Here is a 21,836-nt window from a genome sequence, read left to right as displayed (position 1 = left end):
TAGGTTTATTTCTTTTTTTTTTTTCATTTTCTCTCTTACAAAGATCACAATTAATCATGTTGCTACTATTACGTCTATGCATACTACAGAGTTAGCTCCCTTGCGATAGGTATCTATTGTGACGTCATTATTTTGTGAGTGCAATTTACATTGTTTTCTCAGAAAATTATGACGTCACGCTCGCAAACACACGACGTCACTATCAATACCTACCCACAAGGGCAGATAACTGTAATATGCAACTACAGAATTCTGATCTTGAGTTCACCATTGAACAAACCAATCACACAAAACCACCATAAATAAGCGTAACAAACATAACTATGTCTTCATATCGAATGTTTGCATTGGACATTAACATGAAAAATAATGAAAATATATCTATATGGAATCTGAATATATTCTATGCATAAACATAGTTATACTATATAAACGATCTTTATAGAATTTCATCTCTATTCCCTTTCCCAGTAATATCCATATAAACAAAGCAAACTTTTTTAATACAAATTCAAAGTGAGCCCATCGACAGTCTGAACTTTACATATCCTAAGTTATATCACACTCTCAATAACTGGAATATATTGAGTTTTGGATGATTAAAATTAGGTTAATTCCTGTTACCCAGAGTGTTTTTTTTCTTTTCTTGATTTTTGTTTTTTTTTTTCTCTTCCAAGACCCGATTGGTATCTAAAGAATGATCCCTCAATGTAAATTGAAAATCTACACCTATAAAGTATGTTTTAACAAATACAGCCCAACATATTCTTAACCCTTAAAAATATATACTTAAATGTTTAGTTCAAAATTTGGTCATTATGGAACTTCTACCAAAAAGTAATGTATGGTATATCAAATGGTCTGTGCCAGAAAACAAATATAGATCTATCATGTGGAAACCTTGGGTATGTATATTTAGGATTGACAATTTTCTGAATATATAACATATACTGTTTACTGATATTCTGCTATGAACAAAATATTTATAAAAAGTAATTTACATTTCATCATAATTCAGTGTATAGATATGGGTTAGCCACATAAATTATAACCTCTTGTCGCTAGTCCACACAAAATTCCTTTGTCCCCATCATTTGAGAGATTCCTTACATGAACCATCCGACATAAGGCATATCCTAACTATCACATCGCCATGCTATTGTATACATACAGGTATTTCTTACCATATGTTGTAACTTGTATCATTAACCACACTTTTTACCAGTCTTACAGCATTTTGATAACCATGGTACCACCATATTAATTTATTCTGCTAAATTCATCACACAGTGTTCTATTTAATAAGTATTATTACTTAAGATATGTAGTATTTGAAAAGAGGAGCTCTTGTACACGTAAGACACTTTTAAAACAAGTATTCTCACCATGGCAACACTTTTACATGTCTTACATTTCTGTATATTTCAGTGGATCTTTCAATACATGTATCATACCCTTTAACATTCAACATCATATCTATCATCAGCACAACTGGGTAACATGCATCACATTGTATAAACATTCTCTCCTCAAATTCCTTTATATCATCAATCATACTAAAGATATATAATCAACAAACGAGAAATCCAAACACATTTATAATAATTTTGACGTTCTCTTCTATCACATATAACCACACCATTATATTGATTTCACACTAAGTGTCATATATCTAATAAACTCAGGTGCAAACTCAGGTGTTGAACCAAACACTAAAAATGCCATTGTTTCAGGAAAATTCCATCAACCTGATACCATAACATTTGCCCTCAATCCTGATAAATATCACTCGGTCTGTATGTGAATCAATACCACTGTTCAAACTTCTATACATCATCAGTCAATGTCTGTTTAAAGATAAAGCCACCGAAATCAGTTTATTCATCCTTATAAAATTTCAGATTTTGAAACTAGCATAACATGTGTAGGCTGAAAATATACTTTAAAAAACAATTGTTATTCCCAGAGCGCATACATGTTTGGTGAATTTTGACACAACTTTTCTCCCAAAATTAGAGTGCAGTTCCAAGCACATTTCTACATCATCTGTATTTTCAGTGTAAGTGGAATATGAGAGTGACACCAGTTCTTGCTTTGCCACTAATAGGCCTGTAGCACTGTTAGATAGCTTTGTGACTGCGTAGCCTAGTGGACATCTGTACGTCTGTAGTACAGGAGGTACGGTACTCGAGGGGGGTTGTACTTGAGAACAAACGGTAAGTTCACAGGTTTCACTATGTTATCGTCTATACTGATCCAGCCATTAATGGCGGGATGGAATACTGTGGTTGTATAATGACCACCTCCTGTAGCCATCTTCCCATGGTGAAACACAACTGTAAAACAGAAATCGGTGTCAGTGAAAATATAAAACTTAATCACAATAAACAAATAAAATACACTTACTCCATATTAGCTAAGTCTTTGAGACCATTAAACTCATTTCACATACTTGGTTCCAATTGTAGATTTACAGTAAATGTAAAAAATATGTGGCACCCTGTTAAATAATAAATTAGCATTCTTATTTAATAGGTTGCCACATTTCACAGAGTTTCATCTGAACTGGTTATTGTGGAGTTTAGCAGTGCCTCTTAAGTATATTTAAAAGTAAAGAAGTTTGACTAACATAAACAGACTGAAACACAGGTCACAATGACCTGGTACCTTCAATTCAATAAGCCCAAAAGGTAGTGTCTAAGGCATAATGTTTATAATGAAAGAACATTGTATTTACCTGGAACGTAAATTCTGTAGGCTCAAAAAGTAGTGTCTAGGGCATATTTATAAATGAGAACATTGTAATATACATACCTGCAAAGAGTTTGTATGACCTCTGGTGTAGCTGGAGCTTTGATTTAACATTGGGAGATAGAAGATCTGTATAGCAGAAAGTAAGGCATGATAACAAACTGAATCATCGTCTAATATATGTTGATATATATATGTTCATGTATGCAATTTAAAACGCTTTTGTATTTTTTTAACCAAACTTCCACTCAATAGTCGCCCAGCTAGACGTTTGAGGAGTTTTAATGTAAAACAAATATGAAACACATGACCTCAAATACTTTCTGAAGCGAGCTGACAAACAATGAAATGGAGAACCTCCTCGAAGCTGGTGCGAGTGTTTACTGTTGTCACTATGACAAAGTTTACACAAAAGTCTTGTACATCTTGTATATTGCCTAAGGGCTGTTCCAGCAAAACATATGTGGCACCCAGGGAAGGCACTTTAAAAAATAGTATGTGCCATGGTGGGTTCAAAGTAAAATCACTTCTGTGCCAGGGTGGCATTTCAATAAAATCACTTCTGTGGGTGGGTCTATCTGAAGCATTTGTAACCTTTTGAAATAGAATGCAAAATTTGTGTTTTATAATGTTGCCGTAAATCATCCTGACTACAAAAATAACTGTTGAGAAAAATTTTAATTTCTGACAATAATAATGTTTTGTTCATCTTCAATAAATAACAATTATTTTATTTTCTGGGTGTTCTGATATAATAATGACAAAATATTTATCTAAAACATATCATATTCATTCAAACTTGTCATTGGTACAGAGAAACAATGGATTAGTTTTGGCATTATCCTGTTGTCATCAACAGATCTTTATTTAAATTCACTGGTATTAATCAAGTCAAGGAAAAAGTGGCAGTTCACAAGCTTCAGCGTCAATGTCCAGATGTCTACTCTTGTATTAAGCTTGTGAAACACTTTGGTATCAGTAGTAGAATTTCCGCTGGTTCTATGAGGATTGTATCTTTATACAGTAATAGATGCAGCACATCAAACAATAGTTCACTGCACCATATACAGTGCAATTTTTCCTGGGACTCTTTAGTGATGCTAGAAATCAAAATATGTAAATCCAAATAGATGTTGGAGCAAAATAAAAAAAATCAAATCGCCTCTATGCCATGGTCTCGTTCATAAAAAAATAGATATGTGTGGGGGTCAACAAAATTGAAAATCACTTCTATCAATGAGTCTCCAAATTTCAAAGTGCCTTCCCCCCCTACCATATATGTTTTGCTGGAACAGCCCTAATTTATAAAATGAAGTAATACAAAACGGACAGTAACCCATGGTAAGACAACTTTTGATGACTCACCTCTGGTAATCTCCAGGTCTATTGGGTAATCTATCTTTTTCAGAAGCTTCTGACATCCACCATCTTTATTGAAGACAAAATACTTCAGGTGCATAACCAGCACCGGTGGCAGTTCCTCAAGGGTGACCTTTTTGGCTACCTCCATCTATAAAAGGTATACATATCACTATCCATGAAGTAAATATTTATTGTAGGGAGTACACAAGTACACGAGTTAACATTATTTTGATAATTTTACTCAAAAGAAATCAGAACTACAATGCACATGCACATGGATATTGGATCATCAGTATGTTGTTGGTATAAAAAATAATGCAACACTGTCTAAATTCTTCATTGCCCTAACTTAAAAAAACCATTTTGCACTAAAATCTAATTTGATGTAGCTAAGATAAACATTTACTTTTACAATTATTGTAAATACAAAGAGAGATCAATATTTATCAATCTTGACCAATGATAAAAGCATAATGTATATGTTCCTCTAATGTATATCAAACATTGATAACCTGGAAACTTCAAGGTCAAGTTTGACATTTTGACAAAGTTTAAATTTTAACAAATTCCACAGCAGTAAACCAAAATTTCATGTAAATGTTTTTAAAAATATATCTCCTATTATACCTCTTGTTTTGTCTTGGTACAGGTGTAGCCACTGATGGATTCCTTTATCACTAGTCCCTCCAGGGCCTCCTTAACACTGAACACTTTATCCGTCTGTCAAACAAATCACATCACAATTTATTCTATAATTCTCTATTTCTATGTAGCTTTCTCAACTTATTATTAAATTCCCTATTTCTCTGTAGCTTTCTCAACTAATTCTTTAATTCTCTATTTCTCTGTAGCTTTCTCAACTAATTCTTTAATTCTCTATTTCTCTGTAGCTTTCTCAACTAATTCTTAAATTCTCTATTTCTCTGTAGCTTTCTCAGCTTATTCTTTAATTCTCTATTTCTCTGTAGCTTTCTCAACTTATTCTTAAATTCTCTATTACTCTGTAGCTTTCTCAACTTATTCTTAAATTCTCTATTTCTCTGTAGCTTTCTCAGTTTATTCTTTAATTCTCTATTTCTCAGTAGCTTTCTCAGCTTATTCTTTAATTCTCTATTTCTCTGTAGCTTTCTCAACTTACTCTTAAATTCTCTATTACTCTGTAGCTTTCTCAGCTAATTCTTTAATTCTCTATTTCTCTGTAGCTTTCTCAACTAATTCTTTAATTCTCTATTTCTCTGTAGCTTTCTCAACTTATTCTCAAATTCTCTAATTCTCTGTAGCTTTCTCAGCTTATTCTTTAATTCTGTATTTCTCTGTAGCTTTCTCAACTTATTATTTAATTCTCTATTTCTCTGTAGCTTTCTCAACTTATTCTTTAATTCTCTATTTCTCTGTAGCTTTCTACTGTTTCCATTATCAAAGACCGCAGTGACTGTGAAAATCTTCAATTTTATGTAGGAAAATTGAGAGACAAAGCAGTTCAAGGGAGATAACTTGCTTTGCAATATCAGTAAAATATATCAATACTACTATAATAAAAAGTTAAAATCAAAGATATTCTAAGATATAAAATATTCCATTAGACACTCATTTAAAAGAATAAAATGTTTAATATATATATTTTTCATAAAATATATTAAAATCCTGGGCAGTAATACAGTTTGGTAGCCTTTTGTCTCTGTATTTTGAATATGTTAGGTATTGAGTAATTCCACTACAGATTTATGTTCAATCTAACTCTATACCTGTATGTCAAGCTAAAGTCTATACTTGTATGTCAAGCTAAAGTCTATACCTGTATGTCCAGCTGTAGAGTGAAGAAAGGCTGAAGAGTAGCAGACTCCTTAGCGGCTGATTTGTATACAGCTGATCTCATATACCCCACAAATATGTCCGCTATAGGGCTCTTGGAAAACATAGCCTGATGGTAAACGAGAAAAATGCACAAATAATATTCCACAAATACATTTTCATAAATAATATTCCACAATTACATTTTCATAACATGTTTTTAGGATCTACATATGAGATATTCTTGTGAGACTTGTCAATAAGTTTATAAAATCAAAACAAACATTGTTTGATTAATTAACGTCCTATTAACAGCTATGGTCATGTAAGGACGGCCTCCCATGTATGCTGTGTGTTGCGTGTTTGTTGTGCGAGGTGGATGTTTTGGGAAACTGTGGTATATTTATATTGTGTCTTCTTGTATAGTGGAACTGTTGCCCTTTTTGTAGTGCTATATCATTGAAGCATGCCGCCGAAGACACCAAGCAACAAGCCCCACTCGGTCACATTATACTGACAACAGGCGAACCAGTCGTCCCACTCTATGTATGCTGAGCGCTAAGCAGGAGCAGAAACTACCACTTTTATAGACTTTGGTCTATCTCGACCATGGGGACAGAACCCAGAGCCTTCCTCACAGGGGCGAAGGCTCATCTCAAGGCCAAAAGTGAGGCGGTGCCAAGGGAGGCATTAGGAAAGATAAAGTCGGTTAGGAAGAATAGAAAAGATAAGATCCTAAATTTAGTCGCCTTTTATGATCATGCAATAGGGGCAGCAGGTACAATTCTAAACATAAATCTTAAGAGATTTTGAATGTATAACATTCCAATGGAAGCAATCATTTTGTCTAGGCAGTCTCTCAACATACAGATGCTCATCAAGTCTAAGAAGTGAGCAAAGTCACTGGATAGCAAGTCAAATCTGACAGTCATCCTCTGATCTCAAATTCATCATCTTTTGCCAGAGTATTAATGTGGATACTATTTGGATCTGGCTGTGACCTACCTTGCGTGTTAGAGCACTGCGTTTCTTCGGTCCAACTTGTTCCCAGGAATCCTCAGACATCTCAGATTCAGCATCGTCATCTTGATCAAAGCCGTTCGCTTCAGCTTCTGTAGATATAGTGGTCATTCAATTTGTTTTAGATGTAGGTGTAAGCTAGATTGCTTCTAAAGGTTTGTTTTTGTTTTATTTTTTTTTCCTGTATGGTTACTACATTATCATGTATTTTACAAAACTGATTTGTTAACTTCATAAAACGTTCCAAGATGCAAGCATGACACTAGGCCTCCAGGATTTTTCACTTTTGATCTACACAAAATAGAATAATCAGATAACCTCAGTATTATTTGACAGGTCAAGTCACTCTCGGCAAACCGTAGGCCTATCTTAATACATGTTAACTTTGCATGTTTATAAGTAAAATGAATACACCATCACTTTTTAGTTCCTGTACTTAAAAAGCAGACCTTAGAATACACGTGTAAGTTTTCATACCTGGAGCGGGATCAGTGTTGCCGTTCACCAGCTGTATGACTGAGGCCATCTCCTCGTGTAGTCCGTCAAGGATACAGCTGAGGAACTCCTCAGCATCTTCCTGTCTACCAAGCTGTCGACAGAGTTCTCTCCCATTAACGACATAATTCAATGCCAAACTTCAATTATGATAATATAGTGTTAATAGCTACCATAGCACACTAGAGGACTCCGCTATAAAGAAGCTTAAGTTAATTTTTAGCCCACCATCATCAAATGGTGGGCTATTCAAATCGCCTTTCGTCCGTGGTCTGTCCGTCCTTCCTTCCGTCCGTTAACAATTCTTGTTACCGCTATTTCTCAGAAAGGACAAAAGGGATCTTTTTCAAATTTCATATGAAGGTTCCCCTAGGGCCCTTGTTGTGCATATTGCTATTTGAGACTGATAGGTCAACAAGATGGCCGACCAGCCACCATCTTGGATCTTGATAGTTAAAGTTTGTTACCGCTATTTCTTTAAAAGTACTGAAGGGATCTTTCTCAAATTTCATATGTAGGTTCCCCTAGGACCCTAGTTGTGCATATTACAATTTGAGACTGATCGGTCAACAAGACGTCCGACCGGCCGCCATCTTGGATTTTGATAGTTAAAGTTTGTTACCGCTATTTCTCAGAAAGTACTGAAGGGATCTTTCTGAAATTTCATATGTAGGTTCCCCTAGGACCCTAGTTGTGCATATTACAATTTCAAACTGATCGGTCAACAAGATGGCCGACCGGCCGCCATCTTGGATCTTGATAGTTAAAGTTTGTTACCGCTATTTCTTTAAAAGTACTGAAGGGATCTTTCTCAAATTTCATATGTAGGTTCCCCTAGGACCCTAGTTGTGCATATTACAATTTGAGACTGATCGGTCAACAAGATGGCCGACCGGCCGCCATCTTGGATTTTGATAGTTAAAGTTTGTTACCGCTATTTCTCAGAAAGTACTGAAGGGATCTTTCTCAAATTTCATATGTAGGTTCCCCTAGGACCCTAGTTGTGCATATTACAATTTCAGACTGATCGGTCAACAAGATGGCCGACCGGCCGCCATCTTGGATTTTGGTAGTTGAAGTTTGTTACCACTATTTCTCAGAAAGTATTGAAGGGATCTCTCTCAAATTCCATACGTAGGTTCCCCTTAGCCCCTAGTTGTGCATAAAAGATTTTGGGACTGATAGGTTAACAAAATGGCTGACAGCCTGCCATCTTGGATTTTGATAGTTAAAGTTTGTTACCACTATTTCTCAGAAAGTATTGGAGGGATCTTTCTCAAATTTCATATGTACGTTCCCCTAGGGCCCTAGTTGTGCATATTGCAATTTGAGACTGATCGGTCAACAAGATGGCCGACCGGTGGCCATCTTGGTTTTGGTAGTTAAAGTTTGATATCACTATTTCTCAGAAAGTATTGAATGGATCTCTCTCAACTTCCATACGTAGGTTCCCTTAGGGCCCTAGTTGTAATTTGAGACTTATCGGTCAACAAGATGGACACCTGGCTGCCATCTTGGATTTTGATAGTTACCGCTATTTCTCAGAAATTACTGAAGGGATATCTCTCAAATTCCATGCATAGGTTCCTCTTGGGCCCTAGTTGTGCATAATACCTTTGGGACTAATCCTTCAACAAGATGGCCAAGCGGTCATCATCTTGGATTTCACCACTGTTTCTCAGAAAGTAATGAAGCGATCTGTCTGAAATTTCATATGTAGTATGTGTGAAAAAGTTTGAAAAGCAGGGAAAAGATCCCTCTTTCCATTGTCAGACATAGATCATTCTTTGGTGGGCGCCAAGATCCCTCTGGGATCTCTTGTTTATAATTGAATTTGACCTGATGGTTTTTTTTTGTTCTATTTTTCTTGAAAATCCATAGAAAATAATGCTATTAGCCATACATTAGGCCAAACAAAATTAATTCTTAATTTCTCAGGCCCCGCCGCATCGACATTTACCCCCCGCACCAGCGTTTTTATGCGCCATAACTTAAAAATTAAAATCGAGACCACCGCATCGAACGCACCCCAAATTTCCATTCGAACTCGCCCGAAATTTCCATTCGAAAACGCACCCGGAAATTGGCTCCAATTTTAGTATGCACCTTTCATTTCCAGTAAAAAATGGCTGACGATGTCAGCATTTGCTCAAAACGCAATGTTTCCTCCCAGGATTATGTATTTTCAACTGGTTTTCTTTGGATATAGTAACGATTGAGATATTTAAAAGCTGTTCTTAAAGACTGAGTAAGAATTTACATTTTCTACACGTGTTTTCATTGATTTTCATGTCCTTCAAGTGAGAAAAAAATAAAATGGTATCTGCCGCATTTGTTTTCAGAGAAATGAAAAATAAAAAATATTCCCGCCGCCCGCACTGACTTTTTAAAAAAGTGGCCTGAGAAACTAACAATTAATTTTTTTTGGCCTTACTTAGAATAACTACTATGCTGACAGAAATATTTAATCATATTGTTATTTCAAATTAAGTACAATAAATTTAATATGAAAATTTACTACATGTATCCTATAATTTTACCATTTCTTTCACAAATGTAACTCTATGACTGTCAGCCTGTTGTGGTTTATACTGCGTAGGACTTAAAACCTACCAGTACTACCTTGTAAGCTTATATACACCTACTGTTCCAGCCTATATACCTACTCTAAATGTCTGGTTAGCCTGCATGACTTGTAACATCTTATAGACATTGACTGGTTCAAACTCCTTCCCCTGTGTGATATCCTGGAACATCCTACGGCCTTTCTGTGGTCCTACAATTACACAAGTATCAAATACTGTCTTCAAAATACTCTTAAGAGATCAGTTTTACAAATTTCCTACATTGATACGACATGCTAATCATCATTTAATTGTTAAAATCTAACCAGCATTTATGTATGTATTATTACTGGCAACAATCTAGAGAAATTTACATAACAGAATTTCCGACATTGAGCTAATGACTGAAAAATAGGTCTCACAAAATAATGACATCACAATCGTATACACAAGAAAGATATTAAAACTGTGTAATATACAAAGATGGAATATATAAAACTTGTGCTGCTGTCATCTTACCTCTATCTGTGTTCCTGCCATATGGGGAGAACTCGTTCACAAACTCCACCCTATAACACAGCAATGGTACGGGATTACACATTTTCCACATTTAATGGATTGCTGCTAAGCATCAATTTAATTTCCACACACAAGTACTGCATCACTCAAGCATGCTTGGACTTCAAAACATCTTTAATGGTATGAAGACATTTTAAAAAATGTTTTTACTCTAGATCTATCCTGTGTACTTACATGCAGTCTAGTACTGGGGTACTGCTGGCTCCTCTTTCCTCTCGGCTGTACTTCGGCATGCGACGTAAGAGATCACAAAATGGGGGACAGGCAACCAAAGCCTGAAGGGTCTGAGGGAGGGTCAAGGTCATAAAATATATATTCATTACCAGCATAAACATGAAATCATTATATTATATATTATTATGTTCTTATGTAAAATAGAAATGGAAGCAAACTAATCCAATGATTTTGTTAAAAAAAAAAGAAGATAACATACATTTTAACAGGATTCTACAAACACATATATATATATATATTTATCTACTGGGAGTTAAATTGAAGAGATAACATTGAAGTAATCACCAAGTTTACACTGTTATTAGATATGTAGTGATGAAGGATACTGCATTGATGTAGCACCAGTTACCACGATTCACCAGTCCGCGGGGGGTCAGTCCTACTTGGACATGGCTCACTTTTAAATTACTCAATGCCTCTGAAACAGAAACATATAGATGTCAACTTTAATTTATTTTTTGATAAAAACAACACATTTTATTAGAATATGTCTGAATATTATGTAAAAATGAACCAACAAAGCAAGATAAAATCCGACCATCCACAAAACATTGCTGATCCATTTACAGATAAGGTCAATGAATCTTGTTACACAAGACTTTGAAAAGAATATTAGGATAGGTTTTCTTTTTGGTAAAACAAACTTTTACAATAAGATACAAAGTTTATTTAACATCATTCTCTCGATTAATTGAAATAAAATTTGCTAATGAATATGAACATATTAATTGTATATACATGTATATTTAAAGCTTTACCTCCAAAACTACTTGCCAGTCTGTCGTCCTCAGTAGACACAGGTTCATTGGGTACATTAGAGTCTTTTGTCACGCTCTGTTTAATCTCTGTAGAAGCTGGCGTGTTATCTGTAACAGTTACACTGTAGCTAACTGGGCCGGTCGTGGCTGGACTCACGTTTTTGAATAGTCCCGCCCATGATGATGCTTTAACAGGTTTCGGTGGTTCCGGTTGAACTGGAGGACTAGGATAGCTTTCGTCTTCGACCTTTTGATCGCCACTTCCTTGCTGAGCTTTGTCTATTTCACTAGAGTCTGGTAATTCTTTAACTATTCTATTGTCATTAATATTCACACTTGGTTCTTGTGTATTTTCCTGAACAAGATTACTGGCTTGATAAACTGGTTCACTAGCTCGGTGATGTGGTTCACTAATTTTTTGTTCTTGTTGACCGACTTCACTGTTTCTTCTGTATTGTTCATTAGATGGCACCGTTTTCTCCTCAACAGGAACTGTAGGAGCACTTCCTGTTGAAGGATATTGTTTATTATAGCTGTCCTGTACATTAAACTCCATGGAATTTGTTGGAATTGCAGCTGCCACTGGTGGGGTTAAATGAGCACTAGGAACATTAAATCCGGGGGGTCTGTTTACATGTACACCTGTATTTGGTCCTGTGTGATTATTGTCCATGACAGGCATTCCACTATTAGAATTATAACCTGTATTAACAGTTTGTGGACCCGAATGATGATGATGGCGATCATGATGATGTGCATAGCTAGGGTTATTGCCCCTTGTGTTTTGGGACACATTGAGATCGGACATCTGGTGGGTGACTTTGTCCACCAAATTATGATCCACGGATGGGCGTGTCTCATGTTGTAAAGTCTGTGAATTAGAGATCTGATGAGGAATATACGATGCTGACAAATTTTCCTGTGGCGGAACATTACGATTACACTGTTCCACATGATGAACACCTTGGGGAGATGAGCTGTAGTTATAATCTACAGGTGAATTCTGATGAGGAATACTGCTCATGTTTCTGTTGATGCTCTGTTGTACAGGATTAGGGTATGATCCCATGGCCATGTTATTCATGGGTGGAGGCTGACCATGACCTGTGAAATGGCCATCATGATAACTGCGAGATTGTTCCACTACCCCCATATGGGCTCCCTCCCTGGGGAGAGATGCCTCTCTTAGCACTGGATGTGCATTCACCACCCCCATGTGGGCTCCCTCCCTGGGGAGGGTACTTCTGTCCCTGGCACTGGGAATATTCTCAGTGGCCATTCTAGTAGGATCCTGCTGAGGGATAGCACTGGGATTAATTGTCTGTATAGGATGGCCACCAACCATAGTGGGAGGGGCACCTTGCGGGGGGAAGGGTCGCTCCTGAACTACAGGAGGAACCATACCCCCAACAGTAGGCTGCTGAGTATGCTGTGGCTCAGTCTGTCTTACCTCTAGGGGAACCGCCGGGTAATTTAGGGGCATATAAGGAAAGTTTTGTGGCGAGACATGTCCTACAGCACTGTCTGCCCAGTTGCCCACGCTCCCTTGGACCATATCGGCCTGAGACTGCTGCCTCTCAGCCTCCTCCAACCTTTCATAATAACCTGGAGGGCGTTTCTTTTTGTTCCTACGTTGTTTACCACCACCCTGCGACATTTCTGACTGACTTGCATCATAACCAAATTCAACAGAAGGAGCTCTGTAATTTTGTGTTTCTCTAGGAAACTGGTTTCCATAAACTTCATTCTGTTGAACTCCTCGATAAGTATTATGTCGTTCTCCTACAAACTCAGGATTTCTAGGCTCGTGGTTGACTTTCATATGCTGTGGAAATTGTTGCTGCGGAAGGCCTTCTCTATGGTATTGTTGGAAGTTAGGAATGCCATCAGTATTAGTATTCACTGGCATACAGTTTGTATCAGTTTGGGCCACCATATCTCCGGCCTGGGCTGCTACATATCAGAAACAAAATTCATACATTCAATTGACAATTTTAATATCCATTCACTCTACTGCATAAAGCAAATATTCCAGAGATGGGAGTCTGACAAAAAAACACAACAGATTAACTGGACACACAAACTGATTGATTATTTACATATGAAATAAGGCATATTTTGAGAAACAAGTATGCCTATACTGTATTTTGTTCTTTTACTGAAAGTAATGTTGGAATAAAATATATTTACTGGTTTTTACATCTGTTATTTTGTTCATGTAGTTTTGCTTCAAAATTTACTAATTATTGTCTTTAATTCTCTAATTTGAACTATTGATAGTGACAAGCTTAAGGTTTCAATTGATTGTCTTTAACATGCCTCTTTATCAATAGATATCAATCTTCAGAGACATATTCAGTAGTATCTTCAGAGACATATTCAGTAGTAACTGGGGAAGCAGAGACACTTTTTGACTGCAAATCTACTCACATAATATTTTGCCCGCCAAAAAATGGAATTTCTTCCACTTAAGAAAGAAAGCTTTGATAAGGGCTTAAAAAAATATTTACTGTATTTGATTCAATAAGTGTCTATAAGCCAATAAGTTATACCTCTGTTGAGATTGCTTTCGGGAAATTTTGAACATGTTTTCATATTCTCAGTGTCCATTTAATTTTAGAAAAGTGAAAATGAGACCTCAAACAGCGGGACGAGAATGCTTATAGGGATGTGGGTGCCTATTTGTTAACTCATATTTTACCAAAAAGTTTGAGGCAAAGAAAAGAATGTTACTTACCATTATCAAACTGGAACATGTCAGCTCCCGTTTCATCCCAAGGAAACTGTACAAAAAAATAGAGCATACAGGTATACAATGCAATCTGCCTAAGCAACAACCTCTGTATATAAAAGACTACTTACTAAATCACAGGGACCTGGCATGAAAATTTTTAACCAATAGTATACATATATATATTATAGTATCAAGGGTATGAACTCGGCGGTCGAGAAAAACAGACCCATTTTTTTTTAAATCGTGATTATTTTAATAAATGGTTATATACAACATTGACGTATATCTTACCTTAAGGAGAAATAATTTATCTTTCCATTGAGTGCTTGATGAACAAAATTGGCCAAGTATTGACAAAGTGGCTTGATGAATCGGGAAATATACGAAAAATATGCTAGGTAGACATTTCCCTGTCCGGTCGAAATGTCGTCTCGGCTCTAATGGGTACCTCAAAAACAAAGCCAAACCTACGCTTGTGGTGGTAAACAGTAGCCATAACCGTGTTCATCCACAATCTCCTTTGGATGTGTCATGACTCTTACTTTGTAGAAAATCCATTTAAACATTGTGTAGCTCACCTACTTTAACCGTCACCGCCATATTTATTTGTTCTTCGGAACGCTTCTCGACTTTACATAGCGTGACTACATTATGCAAATTATGTTATGTTGTGCTTGTAGGTAAACTCCAGAAGCGTTCCGAAGAACAAATGAACATGGCGGTGACGGTTAAAGTAGGTGAGCTACATGATGTTTAAATGGAGTTTCTACAAAGTACGGCTCATGACACCTCCAAAGGAGATTGTGGATGAACACGGTTATGGGTACTGTTTACCACCACAAGCATAGATTTTGTGATTTTGGCTTGGTTTTTGAGGTGCCCATTAGAGCCGAGGCAACATTTCGACCGGACAGGGAAATGTCTACCTAGCATATTTTTCGTAAATTTCCCTATTCATCAAGCCATAGCTTCGTCAATACTTTTCCAATTTTGTTCATCAAGCACTCAATGGAAAGATAAATTATTTCTCTTTAAAGTAAGATATCCGTCAATGTTGTATAGAACCCATTCATTAAAATAAACACAGTTTTAAAAAAATAGGTTTGTTTTTCTCGACTGCCGAGTTCATACCCTTGATACTATAATATATATATATGTATTATACTATACTGTTAGTTTAAAAAAGTCGTGCCAGGTCCCTGTGTGCTAAATATGACTACTTTTCTAAGGTCCCAAATAGGCAATTTTCACACAATTCAACTTGTGTATAAAGACCACCTAGCTATAAAGATCATTCTCCGTCTATCTTTATAGGCCGATTTGGCAAAATCAGGTTGATATATTATGGTGTTTCTGTTTACAAAGACAATTTGCAATGTAACATTGATTATATGACATCAGGATTATATGTGATGTCACATTTTCTTTACATGTCTTGCAATATTATTTAATATTATAACTTGACCTTTTAAAATAGCAAAACAGATAAAGTAATTTGATACAAAACATTATTTCAGATATGAAATTTTACTTGAAGATAAATATTTATATTTAATATACCTCAACCTTCCTATCCTCATTTGCATTACGAGGCCCATACAGAATCTTCCTAATGTTGTTCTGTTCATGTTGGTCCAGGGTATCGAAGTCCCCAAACATTAAATCCTACAAGTAAACAAATATATGGAAATTAATTAAATTACCCTCTAGTACATACATAATATATAATAACCACAAAACAGAATACAAAATGTATACCTTTACCACATAGAAGGAACCTACAATTTATATTAGACACATATAGTGTTAAGGGACATTTGATAACCAGTAATTGTCCCACCCTTGTGAATTTTTAGGTACATTTGGGGCAGAATAAAGGCCCCTTCCCCTAGAGAAATTTTGCTGTATTTTCTAAATTTTAGGTTAAAATATTTTCCCAAATGAAGAAAAGCTCTCTTAAAATATACATGATTCAAGAAAGATGCAATGTAGCTAGGGTTTTCCAGATTGAAAAGGTAGAGACCCCTGAAATTATTCCATATTACACAGGGCTTTTTTCTAGCATGATTAGGGGCCGAAAATCGGCCCCATTCCCCATGGCAAAACCTCTAAATGTTTCCCAATTCAAGCCTTAAATTTCCCAAAATAAAAATTTCTTGAAAACTATCCAAAAATATTACATGAACTTAGTTGGTTAAGACTTTAAATATTTGTGAATTGGCTTCAGAAAAGTACATAAACTAAATTGGAAATCAAAAATCTTATTTGTTATGCTTTATTTCATAATTCATAATTTTTCCAAAATCCTAGTTTTGTCGCACATTTTCCCAAATTCAAAGCCACAGGCCCCATTCCCAAAGCAGTGAGAAAAAGCATTGATTACAAAGAAAATCACTGCACCCACAACATAATGTATAATCACATACAGTCGGAACCTTTTGGAGTAGCCTCCTTCTATGTTTTGATAACACACACAATTGTGTATAGGTGTAGTATAATACTGTATAGTATTGTAGAAGAATGTAACTCTGTGCATTCATGCTCATGCGATAGTATTTTCACTACCGCAAAACACCTATATTTCAATTCTATAGATATCCCAAATACATGTATTTGAAATTAGCACCCAGAGCACTAAAAACTTTTAGTACATCACATGATAATTACTAGGAATGCGATTGGATAACAGCCATGATCTATTATTTAGCGACAGTTCTCTGTCCTTCTTGACTAAGGCAGACTATACCTGACTACGGGAACTATACCAAAGTATATTCCCCCAGGAATGAGCACGCGACCAAATATATGATGTCATAATGAATGTTGTGTGACTCGGTGGACTATACCTTGCCAGATAACACTATAGGAGAACAGTTCCCTCTGGAAAGGGCCATAATAGAATAGTAACAAAGGGCAGTTAGAAAAACAAAATATATGCTGTGGACAATTTTTTTTTTAAGTTAGCCATAACTCTTTCTGTACATATATGGCACATTAATCTGTTACAGTAAACACAGATACGCCTTCTTTCCTTTGAGACGCATTATAATGACATGATTCATATGTTATAAACATAACACAATTGTAAAACATTGTTTAATCCATGGGATGAAGGGGGGGGGGCTTTTATATAACTTTAACTCCTTCAGAGGAAGGAAGGGCTACTTATAGGGGAAGGGATGCTAATTGTATGGTGAATATGGCATTTGATTATCTAACAGAGGCACGAATAATGAGGATTGGAGGAACAGACTACTGTACTCTCTGGTCAGCGACCCATTCTCGACAAGTACCCATTCTCACCATCGCATGTGTATATTTTATATATTTTTAGCAATATTTTGAAGAAACCTGCATGGCAGCGTCTTCTATCAGAAGATGACTTTATTCATTATAATTCACATGTTTCCATACAAATACACAATTGATCAAATGATGGCGAGAATGGGTACTTGGAGAGAATTGGTCGCCTGCCTGTAGTCTCTATTTAATTCATCACCGAACATTATTTTGTTGACAAGTACTGTGCCTAGCGTAATGTTTCAAAAGTTTAACAATCTCATCGTGTACAATCTAAACGTCTATCATTGTTGTAGTATGACCACAGGTACAGTTGAAGTTTTGACTTCATTTTACTCATATAAGTATCAAGACCAACACAATGTTCACCATTGTGTGCAGACTCATACTCTATATTGACATACGATGACATTGACACATAATCATTCGGTCATCTTTATTTTCTTTTTAAAAAAATCCTTGGTAGAAATGAGTCAATAAAAAAAATCTTAGACGTGATTAGTCAAAATCCCTGACCGAGTTTTCAATTTCATGGCAGAATATTTTATGATTTTGGATTAAAGATACCGTGTTTAATCACCAATGCCGTTATGCTTTGATTTGCTTTCATTGGAAGGTTAGCGGAAATAAACACATTCCTGTATAAATACTGACATTTTACAACAAGCATTATAAAACATAACATCACCCCCCCCCCCTTCCGTCCCTTCCGCATGCGGCACATTTGTTTCAAAACAAAAGTTTGACATTCGCATGAAGAAAAGAACACAAATGACATTAGTATTATGAATCGTATTCCTCAATACTAATGGTAAGTAAAACAATGTGATGTAATCATTTAACCTGTGCTTGGTAAGCCATAGTGGTAAAGAATCTATGATGTGTCACAAAACATGCTTCTTTGCCGCCATGTTGGGTAAAATTTTCGACCCGATGGTGAAATCACTTCCGTTCGATAGGTCGAAAAGGGAAATAGCTTTATAAACTCCTTCTACACCTGCAGGGGCATGCCGGTCCTATGGTGTAATGGTTAGCACTCTGGACTTTGAATCCAGCGATCCGAGTTCAAATCTCGGTAGGACCTCTTTTCGTTTTTTTTTTTTAATTTAAAAGTTGTATTATTTTTGTTGTTTCACAGAGTATGTAAACAAATTAACATGTGACTTCGTTGAATTCGTTTTTAATTTTGAAAGGTAAAACTACTTTGTTTGGGTGAATCCGGATATACTGTTACATGGATGATTGAAAGAGATGTAGAATGTTTCAAACTAGAAACATACTAACTAGAAACATACTATACATGTATATAATTTGTCTGGTGAACCATCTGAAATGTGATTCAATTTGTCTGGTGAACCATCTGAAATGTGATTCAATTTCAATTCACTTGCATTTTTTCATCCAAAATAATAAACCTTCCCAGTTCAAAAGACTATTCAGTAGTAAAACTAACAGAAGTATCGTCGATTTCCAGATGTTACGATCACTTTGAAATACGACAGATACTATGTTCGTACTTGCGATTTCTACTGTATCGTATGTATTCGTAAAGCCAGAAAATAAAGTATGGTTCAATTGGTAAACGTATTATATACTACACATAGGGACCAATTCGTACCCGGCCGAATGGTATAGTAGGCCGGGTACGTAAGTTCTAACATCTACAGTAGGCCGGGTACGTAAGTTCTAACATTTATAATCATTTACGAATTTTCGTAAATAGGTGCATGATTATTTTAAAAATAAAAAAAAATCGAAGCAGTGCAATCTAGTTGGAACTATAGAACACATCATAATTCATATCAGTATTTCGATAAAAAATAAAAAGAGAAGAAAAACGAAAGTTTGTCAGGTTCTACCGAGATTTGAACTCGGATCGCAGGATTCAGAGTCCTGAGTGCTAACCATTACACCATAGAACCAGTTACGTTTTCAGGAAAATAATATAGTATATAAAGATTTTGTCAAGCTAGTATGTCGTCAAGTGTTCAATCAATCACTTTTTAGTGATAACGATTGTAAAATTTAGTTGTTTAAATGAATATCAAAATGATAATAAGAACTAGAGCTAGACTAAACACAAGCTACAGGAAGAAAAATCCTCTAATCTTGCTCCTGTACTTCCGGTTTTTCTTGAATGACGTCACTGGCAGAAGGGAATCCCCTCCAAGTGAAAACAAAGATGTCTGCGCCCATATTTGATACTGACAGTGAGGATGAGCTGCCTCCTGGATGGGAGGAAAGGGTTACACTAGAAGGGAAAGTGTTCTATGCAAAGTATGATTCCACACTGACATGATTGATATTTTCACGGAGACTCACGTGTACTAGGTAGAAAGTTTGACCATTGACATTTGAATGTCTTACGGCAGATCACAGGCGTCTGCATCTGGTTTTGAAAAAATACTATGTCCTACCCCTACTATATGAACATAGTAGGGGTAGGTTATTATATTTTTATAAAACCAGAAGCAGACGCCTTTGGGCAGATCGACTGGGCCGAAACAGGGAAAGTTGCGAACAGGTTGGGTCACAGGGGTTTGACATTCTGTCAATAATATATAGTACAAATATATAAAAAAGAATACCCCTATATACTCCTGTGGTTGGGGACACTCCCGCTATATGCAGGATAGTCCTGCATTTGAGTAACAGTCCCGTATTTGAGGGATAATTTTGTTACGCAAAGCAAATAATCAGGTCCGGTAGCACCGCTAAATCTGGCTATATAGCTAGATTTGACTATATAGCCAAATCTGACTACACGTATAGTGGACAAATGTAAACAAACAGGTGAGATCTGGTCACATTTTTCTCGTGCAATATGAAAGCATAGATGACGAAACATGTAAGTCGGTGATATGAATAATGTTTGCCTACTTGTTCATTTGCAGGTGACTTTTTACAGTTCCATCGTTGCAATTATTTAGTATCCATTATCACTAGTCCCCGGTAACAAAACTATAGCGAGGCGAACCAATATGGCGTCGTTGTGTCGTCTGCAGATAAACATCCACCTGATGAAGATTCAGGCCACAGGTGCGCTTGAAGCATGCAGATCCCGTGCAACATTATTCGTGTGCAAAAAAGTGCTATAGACGGCTCATAAACAAAAAGATATTTGGCATATTTCAAATGGGAAATTTGGATTTTACATCGTTTACAGCAGAACATGAGGATGAATGGATGCGAGTACCAAAAAATGCAACGACGGATTTTTAAAAAATCACCGGAAATTATCTTGGATGAGAAAAAAATTTCGTTTTGCCGATTTTCAAGATTCGTCATTCAATTTTCTATGTGTACCCTGTTTTGTGACAGGTATGTCACTTTTGTTTACATTTGTCCACTATACGTGTTGTCAGATTTGGCTATATAGTCAAATCTAGCTATATAGCCAGATTTAGCGGTGCTACAGGACCTGGTAATTATCTGTGAAATATTGTTCATACACAAAAAACATAGAGTCGTCAATCAATTAATGGCTATCTGAAAATTATGACACAATTTTTTATACAAATTTTTAAACAATGTTATCCATTTTCATTTCACAGAATCCTGCATTTGCGTTACAAAATTATCCCTCAGATACAGGAATGTTACTCAAATGCAGGACAGTCTTGCACATACAGGAGTGTCCCCAACCTGGCAAAATGTCACAACGTCTCAGAAACACAAGCTTGGTTCAGTTTATAAAAGACGGGCCATTGGACTTTAACTGCATAATGACATTTAACAGAAAACCAAATTATATGAAAATTGAGTGGACTTTTTAACAACTTAACAAACGCAAATTCATTTTCAGGTGCATATCTTTTCTGTATCTCCAGACCTTTTTGACCTGTCTTCAGGTTGTAGATTACCTGGAGTACTTATTTGAATCATGCACGGCATGGAAGAGCGAAGCTCTACTTGTTTATTGTCTTTTACATTTCAAGTAGAAGACATAATTTAAAAAAAAGGATGTACTTTAAAGTCTACCTATACTAGTAGTAGTAGGCCTATATGATATAATAATTGTTTAACATAATAGAATTTAAAATTTAGACAGAACTCAAGATTTAGATTTGGAAGTTTAATTTTTCGGTGTCCATGCAATATGTCACAAGCCTGGGGTGGTGCATATGTGAATCCTATAGCCATGGTAATTAGAGGGAAATAATATGTTAGTTCATTTAATTGTGTGACTAATCAAAATTAATTAAATAATTTAGAATGAGAAGTATTCAAAGAAATTAAACATGGGGA

General features: G+C 36.0%; 2 protein-coding genes and 2 non-coding genes across 5 annotated transcripts in view; 2 read left to right on the top strand and 2 right to left on the bottom strand.

Annotated features, from left to right (window-relative positions):
- Positions 1-650: 650 nt before the first annotated feature.
- On the bottom strand, positions 651-18,529 carry LOC138315554 (ubiquitin carboxyl-terminal hydrolase 10-like). The gene is made up of 15 exons (XM_069256661.1): positions 18,432-18,529; positions 15,849-15,953; positions 14,292-14,337; positions 11,555-13,507; positions 11,123-11,214; positions 10,737-10,846; positions 10,503-10,552; positions 10,086-10,195; positions 7,402-7,513; positions 6,910-7,016; positions 5,909-6,034; positions 4,741-4,833; positions 4,117-4,261; positions 2,815-2,880; positions 651-2,336 (listed from the first exon to the last, which is right to left on the bottom strand). The coding sequence occupies exons 1-15, from the start codon at positions 18,447-18,449 to the stop codon at positions 2,146-2,148; spliced, it is 3,324 nt and encodes a 1,107-aa protein (XP_069112762.1). The 5' UTR covers positions 18,450-18,529; the 3' UTR covers positions 651-2,145.
- Positions 18,530-18,600: 71 nt separating this feature from the next.
- On the top strand, positions 18,601-18,672 carry Trnaq-uug (transfer RNA glutamine (anticodon UUG)). Its single transcript has one exon. It is a non-coding gene; the product is annotated as a tRNA-Gln (tRNA).
- A 766-nt stretch (positions 18,673-19,438) lies between these two features.
- On the bottom strand, positions 19,439-19,510 carry Trnaq-cug (transfer RNA glutamine (anticodon CUG)). Its single transcript has one exon. It is a non-coding gene; the product is annotated as a tRNA-Gln (tRNA).
- A 235-nt stretch (positions 19,511-19,745) lies between these two features.
- Positions 19,746-21,836, top strand: part of LOC138315552 (WW domain-containing oxidoreductase-like) — a 76,535-nt gene continuing 74,444 nt past the window's right edge. For both annotated transcript variants that reach the window (XM_069256659.1, XM_069256658.1), the window contains exon 1: positions 19,746-19,865. In XM_069256659.1, the coding sequence (XP_069112760.1) occupies positions 19,771-19,865 (95 nt within the window). In that variant the 5' untranslated portion in view covers positions 19,746-19,770. The remainder of the gene's footprint in view (positions 19,866-21,836) is intronic.

The sequence above is a fragment of the Argopecten irradians genome, chromosome 2, assembly GCF_041381155.1.
Source record: "Argopecten irradians isolate NY chromosome 2, Ai_NY, whole genome shotgun sequence".
Classification (NCBI taxonomy): Eukaryota; Metazoa; Mollusca; class Bivalvia; order Pectinida; family Pectinidae; genus Argopecten; species Argopecten irradians.
The sequence above is the reverse complement of the archived record's forward strand: the minus strand, read 5'-3'. Positions and strand labels throughout refer to the sequence as shown.